The 16,918-nt window shown below is 33.7% G+C and overlaps 1 protein-coding gene and 1 long non-coding RNA gene across 5 annotated transcripts in view; one reads left to right on the forward strand and one right to left on the reverse strand.

Moving 5' to 3' along the window:
- Window positions 1–16,918, reverse strand: part of LOC124186204 (3-hydroxy-3-methylglutaryl-coenzyme A reductase) — a 48,361-nt gene that overhangs the window by 13,530 nt on the left and 17,913 nt on the right. Inside the window, exons 1-3 of one of the 3 annotated variants that reach the window (XM_046577698.1) lie at window positions 15,819–16,324; window positions 1,726–1,957; window positions 1,181–1,292 (exon numbers count right to left, since the gene is read on the reverse strand). In XM_046577698.1, the coding sequence (XP_046433654.1) occupies window positions 1,181–1,292; window positions 1,726–1,908 (295 nt within the window). In that variant the 5' untranslated portion in view covers window positions 1,909–1,957; window positions 15,819–16,324. Of the gene's footprint in view, window positions 1–1,180; window positions 1,293–1,725; window positions 1,958–15,818; window positions 16,325–16,918 lie in introns of those variants that run through there. The other 2 variants (XM_046577700.1, XM_046577699.1) reach the window with 2 other exon arrangements.
- LOC124186219 lies at window positions 2,595–6,867 on the forward strand. 2 transcript variants are annotated; one of them, XR_006871599.1, is made up of 3 exons: window positions 2,595–2,709; window positions 6,139–6,288; window positions 6,456–6,867. It is a non-coding gene; the product is annotated as an uncharacterized LOC124186219 (long non-coding RNA). The 2 variants fall into 2 exon arrangements; XR_006871598.1 differs by lacking the exon at window positions 2,595–2,709 and adding an exon at window positions 2,719–2,965.

A 16,918-nucleotide genomic window follows, 5' to 3' on the forward strand; every position in this document is an offset into this window, starting at 1 on the left:
TTATAACGTTTGCGCATAAACTGTACATGAATTGAAGATAAAGTGAAAACTAATAATTTGTGGAAATCCCATTTTTTCAAGGCATGAGATTTGATTGAATAAAAGGGGCAAAAAGAGATGATTCACCGGTAAAGAAACGTTTTTTTTTTTTTTTAAGTTTAATCCGACCCGGATTATTTAAACTAATCAATTTACCAATCCATACTTTTGGTTACAGAAAAAAGGACAATAACAAATAAATGCGATGTTTCTCGAATTCCTGACTACAGATTTAATTACAATTTCAATCTGACGAAGTGACGATTTCCTGTCAATATTTAATTGATTGACAGATTGGATTCGTGAATTTCTTGGGCGTAAACAAATTGCAAAATATATCCAATTGATTATCATACAAAATTATCAACCAACATGTAATCAAAACGTGGGAATTAACAATTTTGTATAATAAGCGAAAACTTGTTTGTTCTGTCTTCAGTTGCATTATGATAATAAAATCCTGACGAATATAATAATCATATATGATATTCCCAAAAATTTAAAGTGCAATTTTGTGAAATCTGTTATGTATAATTTTCTCTTCTTCACCGAATGCTTACTAAGCTTGGTAAATAAGTACATAAATATAAATATAGAAGGCATTCAGTGAAAAATGGAAAATTCCATGTAGAATTCTCAAAATCTATCCTGAAATCCCCATGAAGTTTCAATGAAATGTAGAAAATTGCGTATACGAAAGTCTGTCATATCTAGTGACGAAATATTACGAAATTTTTTGCATTTGTATTTCAAACAAAATTTTGCAAAAATTTGTCAATTAATCCCCATATAGAAAATAAGAAAAATTTCTAAAGCCTTCTGTGAAGTATATATTACATGATTAAATCGTCGAGAAATTTAGTGAAATGTAGTAAATTTCGCACGTCAAATTTCGTCGAATCATCGTGAAATCATGTATAAAAGAACATCGTCATTTTGAGAGTTCAATGAAATGCAGAAAATTCCATGTGAAATGCTTCGCTAGATTTTTTGTCAGATCACCGTGGAATTTAAGAAATATTTTGTCAGGTGTGCAGGAGAAAAAAAAAAAAAAATAAACACCAGAAAAATCGTTCGTGGATTCTAATTAACATCTTTACAAATGTGTAAAAAGAAATCTATTGGAATGTTCAAGCCTTACCGAGAATATACTTGGACCCCAATTTGTGGAGATTGCAAAACTGATAGTAACTGTAGAGTACAGCCAGGCATCGAATAATCGTCATAACGATCATATCGGCTGCATTCAGGTCCTAAAAATAATAACAAATTGTTAAAGCATGATCTTAGCACGCGTCATCTTAAGGTTATGTAGTACTCCTACCTTTACCGACCGAGCAAACTCACCTCTTTTCTCCCCATATTAAATAAACAAATGAACGGAAAGAGTTCAAATTTTGACAATGCATCGCTCTATCGTAGCGGAAATCATGAAAGCTAGTTATATATCGAAAATCGTAAAAAAACGTCCGGTTTTTTCACATGTGTTGTTTTAACATAAGAAGAAAATGGGTGAGTTTGCTCGGTCGGTAAAGGTAGAAGTACCGCATGGCCTTAGAGATTAAAAATGCAGACGTTCTACAGGGTCGAGTATATTTGTAAACACACAGAACTTGGTCAACTAATTGCGATGAAAAAATTAAGCAAATACCTATTTGAATATGTATAAATAAATAATAAACTTACATCCCCGCTGCAGCGACCGTTCCAGCAATGTTTACCGGCCGTGTGAAGACTCTTTTCTCGCTGATGGTTACTTCCGGTTTCCAAGGTCAACATACACGCAGTCAAGGTCAATGTACCGACGATAACCTCGAGGGAATGACTAGCGCAGAAACGGCCATGGGCCGCAAATATTCTTGCAACCATTTTTGATATCGTCAAATTTTCAAAGCCGAGTCAAAGCGAAGGCAACGACCTGCAATAAAAAAAACACAAACGAACGGTTGTTGAATTTCAATTCTACAGTGTGTGTATTTTATTTTCATATTTCATGCACAAAAGTGAAAGCGTCATATTTAAATAGTTAAGTAGGGTGGTAGGATGAAGCTCGAGATTTTTTACCAATTTATTGAATAGTATTTATTAACATTTTATTCGGACGATTATTTTTTACAAAGTCGGTAAAAAAGATCTTCATTACCATTATTTTTTTTTTATTTTTCTTTCAATAGCCAATTTAACATTGGCGATAAAAAAATGTTCCAACCATTCGAAGAGATTTGAGACGAAGCATTAAAATCTAACACTTTGTTGATGTTGAATTTCAATAATTTAAATTTATCGTATATTCAGAGGAATCCTCGTAGCTCACGACTATTAATAACTCGACAGATAATCAACATACAACCAACTCGTAATACAATTGGTAAAAATTATTAATTTCTGGCTCACTGACCTCCTGAAATAAGTTATACAACTTCGCTATAGACAGATAATTGAATTTATACTTCAAGGCGTTGTTCGTTTTTAAAGAATTAAAACTCGAAGTAGGGGGGAGGTAGGAAAAGAAAACGAAGAATCGTGCCAAGTCGAATAACAAACAAACTCGAGATGCTGTATCGAACGTGGAGTGATCCGATGTACAGTGAGGAAAAATCGAGAAATGGTTCCTTCTTAAAGTCTTAATGTTAACCTGGAACGAACAGTTTCGAGGAAATTCGCTTCACGGTGTGTACGATCTGTGCCACATGCATGAATTCAATTGGAGTATAACGAAGAATTACAAGATTGTGTGTTTCCAAGTAACAGCTCAGCGTTAAAGAGAGAGAGCGATAGATAGATATACCATATATATAGTTACAGGTGATGAGATAAATTTAATGCTGTATGTAAACGCAGCCGCTATTCTTAAAACTTTTGCTATTTCCAACGATTCAGTTTAACGCAACGACACGTCGCGTAGTGAGAACTGGATAAACGACACGTACGTAATTCGATGAATAAACTTCCTCTTCTTGTTACTTTTCGTATCGTTCTGCGTCTCGATTGATAAGTTCTTTCTTTTTTCTTTTTCATCTTCTTTATGATCGGCTTCTCTTTTCATTATAAATGTTTACACGGTAACGAACACGTGTTTCTCTGAGTTAAATCTCAGACGCCGATCAGGCTGAACTTCGAGGCGTTTAACGATACAAGAATGAATAAGTCGAAATGGTTATCTTGTTAATAGGAGATTGGAAAACTCGTTTGAATAATTTCCAGTAATTTTATTTTCGTCAATGACAGTGATTGAGGATGAAACGTGATAGAAATCAGTCTGAACAACTTTGAATAACACGAAACAGAATATTATGACAGTCTGAAAAAAGCTTTTGTAGTTGGGACGTTCGAAATGATTGAACTCTGCTGTCTCTGATCTTTTCTAATGTTTTTAGCTTATTTTGTTAAGCATAAAAATGTCCAGAGCTCACTTGAATGTTTTTTTTTTTTTTTTTTTTAGTGGACAAAAATAAGTTTTCGTAAATACGGTGCAACGGATTTTCGTCAACAATAACGTTCGCGTAAGACTTCGTAATTGTTTTTGTGAGAATCTGGTTTGGGAAGAAAATCCGTCGAAAAACATTAGAATCGAATGTAAAAATAAACACCAGATTTAGAAATGAAACCTTTTCACAAATTGTTGACATCTTACAACTCGTGTAATTCAAATTCACTCAGATCCATTGCCGTTTTATACGTGGTCACTATTTTCATACGTGTTACATTGAAACAAGTAACATTACACAAGATTTTTTAAATAAATAAATGGTCATCCTTGAACAAAGGTATCCGGTATAACAAAATGCAAGTAGAAGAAATAAAATAGAAACAGACGAAGAAATTACTCCGTAAAAATTTATTTGCACTTTGAATCGTTGTAACTACACGAACTAACGTTATACCTGGTATAATCGTTATGTCACTATCTTCTTCTCATTTTCATGCGTACATGTCTACAATCTGTTCGCCGAACGTGCCAAAGATATTTATTGTCGTAGAAAAGTCATTCTTAGAGAAGAACGACGCACGCAACAGCCGAAAAAAAATGTCTTCAATTGAATCGAACAAGTGATGTTTGTCTAACTGAACGATGGTTGAAAAATATTAAACTGAAAATTGCTGTTCAATTGTTTATGTGTATACGATCTAGTAATGCTATTTTTAAATTAAAAAAAAAAAGAAAGAAAGAAAGATAAAAATAAGATATTCCGTCCGTATCAACCAATGCGAGAGAAAATATTATAAACTCGCAGATCAACACCCAAAAAATCATGTGAAATGAAAATTACAGCTGTTCGGAATATGGGCTTAAATGAAAAGTCCCTAGCGAGTCTATAGTGATTTTTTTTTTTCCCTTCAACCAATGATTCGGACAGATAAATATTTATAGGGACAAACTGGACGAGTCAATGTGTAAAATAATATGCGAGGAAAGTTTATAACTCGTATGTTAAAGTTTACAAAATCTTGTGTGGTAGAATATAAACGTCGTTTCAATCTCATCCTTTCCAGTTTTTTTTTGGTTTCTTTATTTTTTAAACCTATTTATGGTTAGAATAAACATTAAACACGCACGTGATGTTCTGGAAGTCTGGTTTGGACAGAATATTATAACAAGATCAGTTAAGATTATAAAGCGCAAGTGTGTGAACAGTGACGTGGGTTTGAATTTTTTTACAAACACATACAGAGGTATATAATTTATATAACCTTTAAGTAATCGTTCTTTGGCCTTTCTGCTGCGAATTATGACATCGTGATCAATTTTTTCATAATTTCATAACGATATTTCTCACTATCCAAGAAATTTTTCAGTTTTATTCTTGATCTAGTTTATTGTTTATCGATCAATCGTTTTTAGATTTCGTGATTCGTTCGGATTTACGTGAAATAATAATCTGTCCGGTTACAATTGCAGTATATAAGTTAATTGGTACTGATTTTTCTAGAAAACTGCGGAAATGAATGTGTTTTTTCTACAGTTATTATTTGTTTGCTTCTGTTTCACAAAATAATTCATAACATTCAATCAAAAAATCCACTATTGACAAGGGATTTATTTATTTTTTTTTTCCCCTGAAGAATGTGCATTTTTACTTACTAAATTTTAAGTAGATACTAAAGAGAAGGCGGCGATTGTCAAACAAATTCCTGTAACTAATTTAAAATGTGCCACTGAATTATGTAATCTATGTAGATAATTGGTAAAATGCCTGAAACATGCGTATAAATTACTGTTATTTGTAAAATAAAAGAACAGAATGAAAAGTTTTACGAATATCTAAAACCTCGTCCTCTCGTGAATTATTATTTCGTCTTCATCCTACGAAGAAAAAAAAAAAAAAACTATCGTACCGTAATGTGTTATAAAAAGTTATGTAGTATCAATATTTTTGGATGGAAAAATGATGTGAATACGATAAATACGTACAGACTTTGTACATATAGAACGACTTGACCGATTCTAACGAAATTTTTGTAAAGAATTAAGTAAGCACTCGATAAATATTGTCCCATCGATCACCTTATATTAATCTTCAACTTTCAGAAAATTACTAACTTCAATAGTTTTTAGTGAGCATTTTTTCATGCTGAAATAAATCTCATGGAATTCTGTGGCGTCGAAAAGCAAATAAAAAAAAAAAAAAAACTGACGAAGATTTGAAAGTTTCACGATAATATAATAATCATCGCGCAATCAGCGGATTATGAATTTACTTATAACGAGTTCACGTCTGTGCAGAAATTATCCAAGACAGATCGTGAAAGAATATTGAGCATCGATTTTATTCATGGATAATTTCTGCTCACCGACGATCCGTTGTAAATATTTGTTCGATGGGTGAAAGAGAAGTCGAAGAAAATTAAACTTCGCACGTTTATTGAAATCCGCGAATAACGAACAAGAATAAATGATTTTACATAGATGTACGTTACACGGTGTATTATTCTTATACATAGATCGGAACATTTTATAACGATAACAAACCAACGGCCCGAGTAATGTAAACAAATGAAACTCTTTTCAACGATAAATGTATAATGATACACGCAAGATACATGAAATAAAGGTGAATTGGTTAGACATTAAATTAAGCCATATGAAATGTATTACAGATAATTTATTAATTCCTCGTGATTTATCTCTGCACCCATGCAGCCGGCAAAGAAGAGAGGAACCGAGTAATAATCACGAAGGAAACAAGGATAAAAAAGAAGATGAAAAAAGTTTGAATCAAGAATTTTTACGCTGGAAATTAACGCGAGGTGAGAATCAAAAACGTGAAAGAGAAGTCGAAATGGACATAAATTGTACAGACACAGTTGTATATTATAGAATTATGATCAATAAACATTTTCAATGAATTGAATAAAGATCGGTTCGAGATAAAACTATAATAAATAAATCATTTTTTTTTCTCTGTCATTTTCAGACACGGTGCGAAGTCCGTAGCTTTAGACTGCATTTTCCATGAAAGAACGAGTATGATTATAGATATACCGTACGATACGTGCCCTTGAAAAAAGAAAGAGCACAGGCTTGAGAAATTTCGAGGAAAGTTATACGGTATAAAGTTGCCCAACTTTCCGGTGAACGGCAATCAACTGAACCACCTGGCAACGACTCATACCTAGAAACGATATATTAACATAAATTTATTACCAGTTGTCCGAATTTTCTTTACCGTTGAAAGATGTTCATGATTATCTTGGACCGTCAATTCTTTCTTTACGCCGAAGTTCCGGGTAAGCGAGACGTTGAAAGAAAGTCCAAAAAAAAAAAAAAAACTATCCCTTGACCTTTTTCAGTATCTCCAAGGGAACGTTTCACGTCGAAACAATGTCCAAATGATGGTATTACGAATCAAATACGAGTAAAATTAATCAAGTTGAATTTAATTAGTAAAAAACAATGTCTCGGTTAACATTGAAAGACAATCGAAAGAAAAAAATTCAGGGAAATAGCTCAGTTACCGAAAACTTTTTAGACACTGTATTATTCTGACATTTTAACGGAACAACAGTTTCGAATAAATCGTAGCTGATTTTGTTTGTAAATCGATTATGCACGACTCGTCCAAAGTTAAATTTTCATTGAACTTTTCAATTGATCAAAAGAAACAAAAATGATGTAAAATCAATGCAGGTTATGTGTGACAAGCTAATGATTTGATTAAAAAATATATTTATTCAATTAAGAAGCCGTGTCAGGTGAATTGTTCGAAATGTATTTACAATCAGAATGAGTTGTTGTTATTCATCGAAACTGGACAAACTATGTACGAATTTGGCGCTAAAAAAATTGTCAAGTTACAGCTTATTAATTACTAAACTATTTCGATAAAAACTCACAGTTCTTGATTCATTTTTTTTAACTAAGAGTATAGTTTTCATCCGAAACTTATCGGAATGGAATTCGGTTACTGATTCTAAGTCTCCATTTTCCAATTGTTCAGTTTTAACACTTCTTTTTACCGGACTGTACACCTAATACGTATGATTTTTGAGATATGTCACCAGATAAGTAGCTATGGGTACTAAAATAGTGTGTATGACGACAAAGTTCAGCAGTTAAAGTTCGGAGGAAAAACATATAATAACACCGCAGTGAAATTATCAACATTCCGCACGAAAAAATATCCGTACAACGTTATTTCTGAAGTAATTACTAAACGTGATTAACACATGTAGATAATAAATATTGTTAGAAACAGATTAGAAACGCGCTTCGTATACTGACATCTGATAAAATACCTGTAATAATGAGATGTTGAAAAATAAGGTAATATGATCGTTAACCGAAGAGTCGATTCAAGAGAATTCGACCGAAATCATCGACACCTTAGCATACCGTAATAGGGGAAAAAAGGTAAAAATCGCAAACTTCAAAATTATAATATAGAAAGCCAACCTCAGGAGATTTAGAAAGCATATCCTTCGTGCAAATTTGCTCAATATATCCTGTCTAAATCTGTTTTATCACTTTTGTCCGAATCTGTTTTATCCCATGTATCTGAATCTGTTTTATCACTTGTGTCTGAACCTGTTTTATCACTTTAGATGATGAATACAGATGCGATAACGTAGCGAACTGCCGGGAAACTCCGTTCTGTCGATAACTTTTTGCTTAACATGAATTCGTTTCGCTCGCTGCAGCTCTCGGCTATAAGCACCGTTTACACTCTTAATCTTGACTGTTAGAAAGTCGGCGACCTTGTAGCGAAGATTTCGTGTTGTAGGACTATCACCTCCAGACTCTTATAATGTACACGTCATTACAGGTACTCTTTACACACATGCTCCGGGGTTAGTGGCATGTCTTTTTTTCTTCTCGCTCTCATTTTTTAAACTCAATCTTCGACGAGTTACAGATTCCGAGAACGACAGGAAATTGCACACTGCCGAACACTGGCATTATATTGCATATGTAGAGTGAGGCATATTTGAAGTGTTGCAAAAAAGTTCATAAGGTGAAGGTATCTTATTATACAGCAATATAATGTATAGCTTGGAAACGTTGTTAAGGATACCAAAAAAACCATAGAAATGAGTATTTTTCTAGCGAAAAAAGATCGGTCTTTTTCGAATCACAATTTTCTAGCAAATAATATTAGACTAATATTATGAAAGAAAAAAAAAATACGCAAAAGCATAAAAGGATGTCCTCCTATTAGAGTCTTCTTGGAGAAAGAAACTGCGGTTGGGCTTTCAACTTGAAAAATATTGAAAAACAAACACTAAATTTCGTCTGTACAAATTACCGGTCCAATAATAATTCTTCCATAATAGCGATGAGATGAAATGTGACGAACCGGTGTACCGAAATTCTTGGCCGAAAATCTGAGTGTTTTCAAAATTTACACAAAAATCAATCGAACGCGTAATATAATTCATCGCAAATATGTATATATATCAACGCATAGGAATTCAATTGTAAGAAAGATTGTAAGTTGTTATTAGGTGTAGATGAAGCAGCTTCGTGCAAAAAATACTCAAAAGCTTAACAAAAGAACCACGTAAATAACTAAATACGTAAACAGAACATGGAGATAAAAAGTAAAAAATTGGTTATTCAATTTCGCTACAATGTTCGCAAATTTTTGAAAAAAATGTAGACAGTTCCTTTTTCATAATCCACCACGAAACATCTGTATCAGTGACAAAAAGAATTGGAGAAAAAAAAACGGTGCGGTAACCTGAACACGTAATGCTTTAATTAGATTAATTATCGACAGTATTGTTGACGCCTGCGTTTGCTTTCGTTTTATAATATTGTCGTAACTGTAGATCCAGAATCCCGGATGGCTATCAATCATTATACATATTCTGAATTGTGAAATGTTGCAATTAAGCCTTTGAAAGAAAAGTGTCGCCACTGCTGGGTGCCAATCTAGTATTTAAGCAGCAATTATGTAATTGCGAAATAGTTAGCAGGAAGCCGGGTATTTCGTATTTGCTAATACATTTAGGGCATATTTTTATACCAACATAGCCTTTTAGTCTGCGAGGACACTTTCAGGACAGTCGAATTATCGTTTATAGCGACGCGTCGAGAACTGATAAACTTCTTTATTTATAAATTCCATTGCGGTGAATTTTTATTGGAGAATTGTGTTGAATTTTTTTTTTTTTCTTTTTTTTTTTCTTTGCGGTGCTTTCTCCAAATCTGCGCATGGGATCGATTCCAAAGAATTTGTAGAACAGATAAACTAAATTTAATGAGGAAACAATTGTATGTTTCCGATTTAGAGAAAACGCATGATCCGTTTTATAGAAGTCTACGTTTTCAGAAAAATGAATGGGTTTTAAGGACATGCGAGATTTCTTTTTTATCGACCAAGTAATCTAATTCTGACTTTTCGATATCATTAATATACTGATCAATGGAGTTTTTTTAAATTTAGAAAAAACATGGCTCGTTCATCATAGAATTCGAAAATCTCATTGATGTCCGACAAGTTATGAAAAAAAAATGTTAAATTTTCTTCCACATGTCTCTATTTTCATGATTCCCAGATTTATGGATCAATGAAGTAAGTGGCCAAGGGAATTTCCACCATTCTGGAAATAATGATGAGTAAAATGAGGCATCGTAAGGCTATTTTCATACAATATTCAGGACTGTAAATAATAACTAAAATTTATAATCATTTTTTGAATACAGGATGCTCAGCTGACCGTTTCCTTGGTTCGCGTGATCGCCGTAACACGAAGTGGCGCTCGCGTTTGGGGCAATATTTTCAGTTGCTAGGCAACCCAGGTAACAAAAGCCCGACTGATCGTAGTTTCTGCCCAAACTTATTCATATCCGTAGTTTTATCATCCTGGTTGAAATATTGCACGAAGTAAATCCTGCGACGACTCATTTTACACCTAATTATTTCTAAAATTGTAGAAAGTATGTCGATCACGGAGTTTACTGCTATAAAAATTTTGATATTGGAAAAATGGTAACTAGTGACAAAAAAAAAAAAAAAACCTCCAACTTTTTTTTCGTAACTTTCCGAATTTTTAGAAAATTACCTAAATTTTACGACGAAGGAGAAATGCCCTGCCGAAATTTGTACAAATTCATTAATCTATCGATGATAGGGAAAAATAAGAATCCGCCGACTCGGTAGATAAGAAAGGACTATCGCATACCCTTAATGGATGAATTTCGTGTCACGTGATCTAAATAGCTGTATAATTTGTTACGTAATAAATATATGCCCGGTCTAGAGTTTCGTTCAATATACATTTGCAAGCATCGAAGAAATAAGTAAATGTGATTCATCTCGCGGGGAAGTCGTTATAGGTATATAATATATGTATATACATTGGGGTGATTAAAAAAAAATCATTATTTATTTCGAAAAAAAGTGGTAGTGAAAAAACGATTCGAAATGACGAAAAAATAATGCCTGCAAACGGAAAAATTTTTCACTCAAGATTTAGAGGTAGCGCATGTCGATTTTATGTATTTATTTAAGGGTTTTTTTTTTTAATTAATTAAAGCTCTACTAGTAGATCGAGATCTAATTTTAAAAGTTGTCTGAAAAACACTGTGTAAAAAGTACAAACTTTAAGCTTCAATTTACTTTTTATTTCGATTTTTAGAATTTTTCGAAGGGTAAAAATATACTCGCCAAGTTTAGTCGATTTCATTAAAAAAAAATGTCAAATTTAACGAGATAGCTTTTTTTTAAGAATAAATCAATCTACAAAAAAGGTATCTTATCTATATTTTACGAAAAAAAAACCTTAATTAAATACATAAAGTCGACTTGCGCTGACTCTAAATCTTGAGTAAAAAATTTTTCGGCGTGCAGGCATTATTTTTTCGTCATTTCGAATCGTTTTTTCACTACCACTTAAAAAAAAAAAAAAAAAAGAATGAATGATTTTGTTGAATCACCCCAATATACATGTAAGGTACGTATAATAATAAAATCGGTGACCCGGCATTATGCGCACAGTGCAAAGAGAATAGGTCAACTCCCGCCAATGAATGAAACGCTCATGCACATAGGGTATGATGAATTTTTTACTCTACGTACTCAGAGTACGCGCACGCGTACGTGAACGCCATATTGAATTTTGACAATGGATATTACGAAAAAAATCGGGCTTATATTTTAAGACACCAGTTTCTTATCCCGAGACACGGAGCTCGCTCAACCTTCCAAACCTCAGTACACGTTAAAATATATCGGTGTTTCGCTTGGAATTAATATGCGTGTTAAAAAAAAAAAAAAACTTGTAGACGTATCGCACAATTAAAATTAAAATCGAATTTCAGAATAACACTTTCGGAATTCGTAAGCTTGAAATATTAAAATGACGTGGGAGGAACATGCATTCGGTGTGTTTTTGTTTTTTAAATTGTTACCGCTTCTCCGCAAAAACTTTCCTCTGAACGAAAACCGCAGCTTCAACAGTTCGTCATTTATAAACGTTGAAAGTAAATTTTGAGTAAATTAAACCGTCAACTTCGCAAAAAAAAAAAAAAAAAAAGTAAATCAAAACGACTCTTTTGTATCTAGACAGACTCCGTTGCTAATTGAATCACAGAATTTCTTGTCCGACTCTGTTTGAAGACGCGATTTTTATACATAAATTTTTAATATTTTATTGCATCGTAAATAAAATTAAACTGAATTCCCTTATTTCATCTTATTGCGTTTCAAAATTTACAACATCGTGATTCTCATACATATAGCTCTCAATAAACATATGAATGAATGCTATTTCAAATACCTGATACAACTTCGAATTCGGCACAATATTTCCTCTAAACATGTATATATACATATATACATGTAAAAATGTTACATACATATTACATGTACCATGTCGTACATACAATACAACGACGCGCTCGATTTGAATCAGAATTGTAAAAGTTGGGTCATCGGTGCAGGAGGCAAGCAATTGGTACGTCGCTCGAGTAGTTTCTTTACTTTTCAAATGGTAAAATTCCCGTGTTATACACGTCAGTTATCGGCGCAAAACAACTTTATTTATTCCGCAGTTGTATACCTTTACGTGTCCAGTTAAAAATAAAATATCCTCAACCTTTGAAGTCGTTATTATAAACTTTCGTTTATTTATTTAACATCTTTCGTTTTACAATCTCTCTGTTTCTCTTCCTTTTTTTATTTTACTCACTTAATATTTTTAATCAGAACTTTGCCGAAGAAATTTTATCATTTCGCGAAGGTACAAAAACTTCATGCTACCAAGTCTAGTTACATACACTTTGATTATTTGAAGAATTTAATTTTTTCTACATATTTATTGTCCTACAAGCAAAATGACTCTCGATTTTACAAGTTACGTATTATTGTAAAATTGACATTTTACCATCGTTCCTGGCTGTATGGATCATATGATGAAAAACTGAATACGGATTTCAACACCCGAGTTCTTTTACGATTATCGTTACAGTCACTGTCACTTTTTTAAATAATTTATGCAACCAAAGAGTTCAAGAGCGAATCGCGACGTTGAGTGTAACGGAGATTGGATTGGAACACGTGCGTGATTCGCTGTAAAATGTGTGGACAAGATTCAACGGGATTTTGGCGAAAATGAAAGTCAGTCTAGCACAGTATGTGCCGATATTGCAAGCATGTAGAGTAGTATCGACGTAGGCGATTACACAAGAACGACGAGAGAGGAAAAAGAAAGAGGAGGAAAGGAGAGGAGAAAAGTTTATTAGTCAAGAAAAAAGTGCGCACCTACCTACAAAATTTATTCGCGAAATGATTCACTATAACCGAACGACGATGATTCGCTTGCAAATGATTATATATGGAATTATATGTATTATTCAAGAGAATCGACTTTCGTTTTATTGAAATTTTAAAACTAGTTATGCGTGCATATACATGTATTATTTCATCGAAAAAAGAGAGACTTTTTTTACGTTTACCTACAACGGCGAATTGGTGCATGTTTTCAATGCCGGTTATTTCTTTATTTAATGCACATTATAATGTACCTGTCAACGACTTAAATATGAAAAAATAACGTCGTGCTCCGTTGATGCGTTAATTTCGGAACAAGACCAACAAGATGGAGCAAAATTCACAAGAGGCGCATGATTCACACTAAGATTTTATGCAGATCAAGATTTTTAATATTCTCTGACAATCTTGTTCTACTCACAATCAGATTCGTTCGTTGAAATTTTAGTGGACCGAGAAAAAAAGTTTATTTACTGTGAACAAACGTATATTCCGTGTGTGGCGAAATAAACGTATTTTTATTATTATCAAATTTTATATGAGCCAAATAATGATCGATAGAAATTTTTTAACGGTCAACAAATATTTGGCTCAATTAAAATTTGATAGTAATAATAACGACACATTTATTTTGCCATATCCAAATGTATGTTTGTTAACAATAAATAAACTCTTTTCTCGGTATGTTCATTTTAATTATACTAAATACTCCACCACGACATATTAATGTTTGCCACTGAATTTATGGAGATTCATTTATGCCATAAATGGATACTTTTTAATAAAGATGAAGTTACGTAGCATTATATATTAGGGATTCTCCGTCAACTTGGCCACTTTTGTTTTCGACCATCTCGGACCTGCCCCATAATTGGTTACATCAAAGTACTACTAAAAGGTACTCTGCGTGAATTTTTTCAGATTTTTTAATTCATTATTTGAGAAATTGCCGTTTTTTTCCAAATGAATGTATCTCGGAAACTTGAAGAAACAAATTCAGTCGAGGTTCCGGTATAAAAAAATTAATTTGCGTGGGTTCATTTTTTTTACCCTAGAACCTCGATCTAAGACTCTGTAATTTTTTCAGCAAAAAAACGGGTCCTTTTTGAATAAAAAGAATAATTTCTTCCTTTTTTGGTGAAAAATCAGCGTTACCGGTACGTAAAAATTTTTTTCAAAAATTCCTCTCGAAAGCTAACAAAAAACTGCAACTTTTATGTAGAGTCATTTTTTTTCGGTTACTTCAAGTTTCCGAGATATATTCATTTGAAAAAAAACGGCAATTTCTCAAATAATGAATTAAAAAATCTGAAAAAATTCACATAGAGTAACTTTCAGTAGTATTTTGATATAACCAATTACGGGGCAGATCTAAGATGGTCGAAAAAAAAGTGGCCGAGTTGACGGAGAATCCCTCATACATGTGTATGTATTACAAATAAAAAGTACCGACTCTTGATCCCTTTAGCACTAATTTTCAGTACAGTCCAGTAAAATTATCAAAAATAGTAAAATTAGCCGGTAAAAAGCTGTAAATTGTCAGAGACTTTTATTTTGCCATAATTTTGAAGAAACTAATACATTGAACTTTCTCATTAATACTATGTCAGCGTGTTAAGAGTTCGGCACAAAGTTGGCATACGGATGAAGGCCGTTGCACTTTGTTTTCACAATTAGCGCGGTAAAATAAAACATGAAACTAACCGCCATAACTGAGTATTTGAATGAATTTTTTTTTTATTTCATATTCTTGTAGATTGGAAAAAACCTATTTTGGACGTATTTTTTATTTTTTCGATTGAATCAAAATTGCCGTTGATATAACAGATTGAAAACTATAAAATTGTGACGTCACCCACGTTAAGATATATCTATATCTATATATATATATATAAATTAAAATCAGTGAAATTCAATCACCTGTAACATGAAAAATTATCATTTTTAACGAAAAACAAAAAATACGTCCTTGTTATTTTGGCTTGCACCGCATTGCGCACCCCTAAAAATGAAAAAATTAAAAAAATAAAAATATCATTCAAATACTCAACTACATTTTTACTCTGTCACGAACATTAGAATTTCAAACATAATATCCTTGAACTATCCACATACGTATACGTATACCTATATCGTGCAGCTCCAACTTTCTTGCGACGATTGTAGAAAATAACGTTAGTGCATCGCGAGACCGGTACCTTATAGTATAAGTAGTATCCGTCTATATATCTGCGTGTAGGTACGTAAGTATCTCTTACGTAAATACTCGTCCAAAAATATCCCCCCCCCCCCCCCTCGCCCCTCCACCTTCCCACCCTCCCGCCCCTCTCGTTCGATTTCTCCTTCGCTTCTTCTCTCGATATACCCTATTTCTATCTCTCTCTCTCTCTTTGTCATTAACGAAGAAAACAAAAACAAAAGTAAAAAAAAAAATAATAATTCAACTTCTTCCAAAGATTTCACCGTCGTCGAAAGTTGCCCACATATAATAATACGCAAATGATAAGGCTAGGAGAAAAATTTGTAAACGTGAAGGTGGTTGTGAATCCATGGTTGGTTGCTTACGGTATTAAGTTGGATGGATGGATATGGACGAATGGACGTGTACCAGCAGCTGAGTGGTTCAACAGTTTTTGAAAGACGTCATCGGCCCGCCACTATTTCGAATCCAACGTTCACGAGTGGGAAGCCTCGAAAGAAGTCCAAGTGAAAAAAACGTCTCTATCGGGATAAAATTCGTCGAGTGAGAGTCGAGGAGTATACACGCGCACCACACTCTCTCCTCAGCACCTTCATCATCTATCCTATTTCTCGCGTTATACTCTCCTCACGACTAAGTTCACACACTTTTTAAAAAAATTCGATTGTACGACCGACTGTCTGTCTGACTATAATTGCGAACGAACCAACGATTCACGGCTCAGCTACCCGGCCGGCTCACCTGCCAACTGCCAACTTCCAACTTCCAACTCCAAACTAATGGACGAATCGACGAAGCGAGTGAGCGACCGTTCGGTACGGCGCAGCACGGTGCATAGCACACTACACGAACCGTCAAAAGCTGTGAGCTACAATGTTTGGGTGAATCGGGATGGACGTAGGAGGTGGTGGAGGTTGTGGAGGAGGAGAAGTGGCCGCAAGTTCTCTCCGATTGCCGCCCCTCCAAAAACCGATCGCCGGAGATCGTTTGGTTCCGTTAGTGTTCGGGGTACCAATCCATGATCTCGATGTAGGGGAACGTTGGGCACTACGGACCCCCTGAGCCGTTGGTTATTTTTTGTGGTTGATTTGATCCGTGTAGAAAAAATTCGTCATTGTACTGCCATAATTTCGATATAAAAAAATTTTAAATTCTGGGACCTGACGGACTCCCTTCAAAAAATCATTGCAATGACTCTGCATCCTTTGATCCTACCTGTACTGAATCTGAATCATTCATTGATCTGTCAATACGTAGGTACGGTTAAAAAAAATTTTATTCCAGAGCAAATGGTCTTTTTGTAAAAACTGCTTTTTGAAAAAATCTTAATAAAGAAACAATTTTTTTTTTTGTCCTAAAAGAATGGCGCCTACTTTAATTCAACACATATTAAACTGACCTCTCGAAATTGTGTTTTACGTGTTTTTTTTTACGTCAGGACAACATTGCACGTTTGGCGATTATG

This window comes from Neodiprion fabricii, chromosome 7 (genome assembly GCF_021155785.1).
Source record: "Neodiprion fabricii isolate iyNeoFabr1 chromosome 7, iyNeoFabr1.1, whole genome shotgun sequence".
Taxonomy (NCBI): Eukaryota; Metazoa; Arthropoda; class Insecta; order Hymenoptera; family Diprionidae; genus Neodiprion; species Neodiprion fabricii.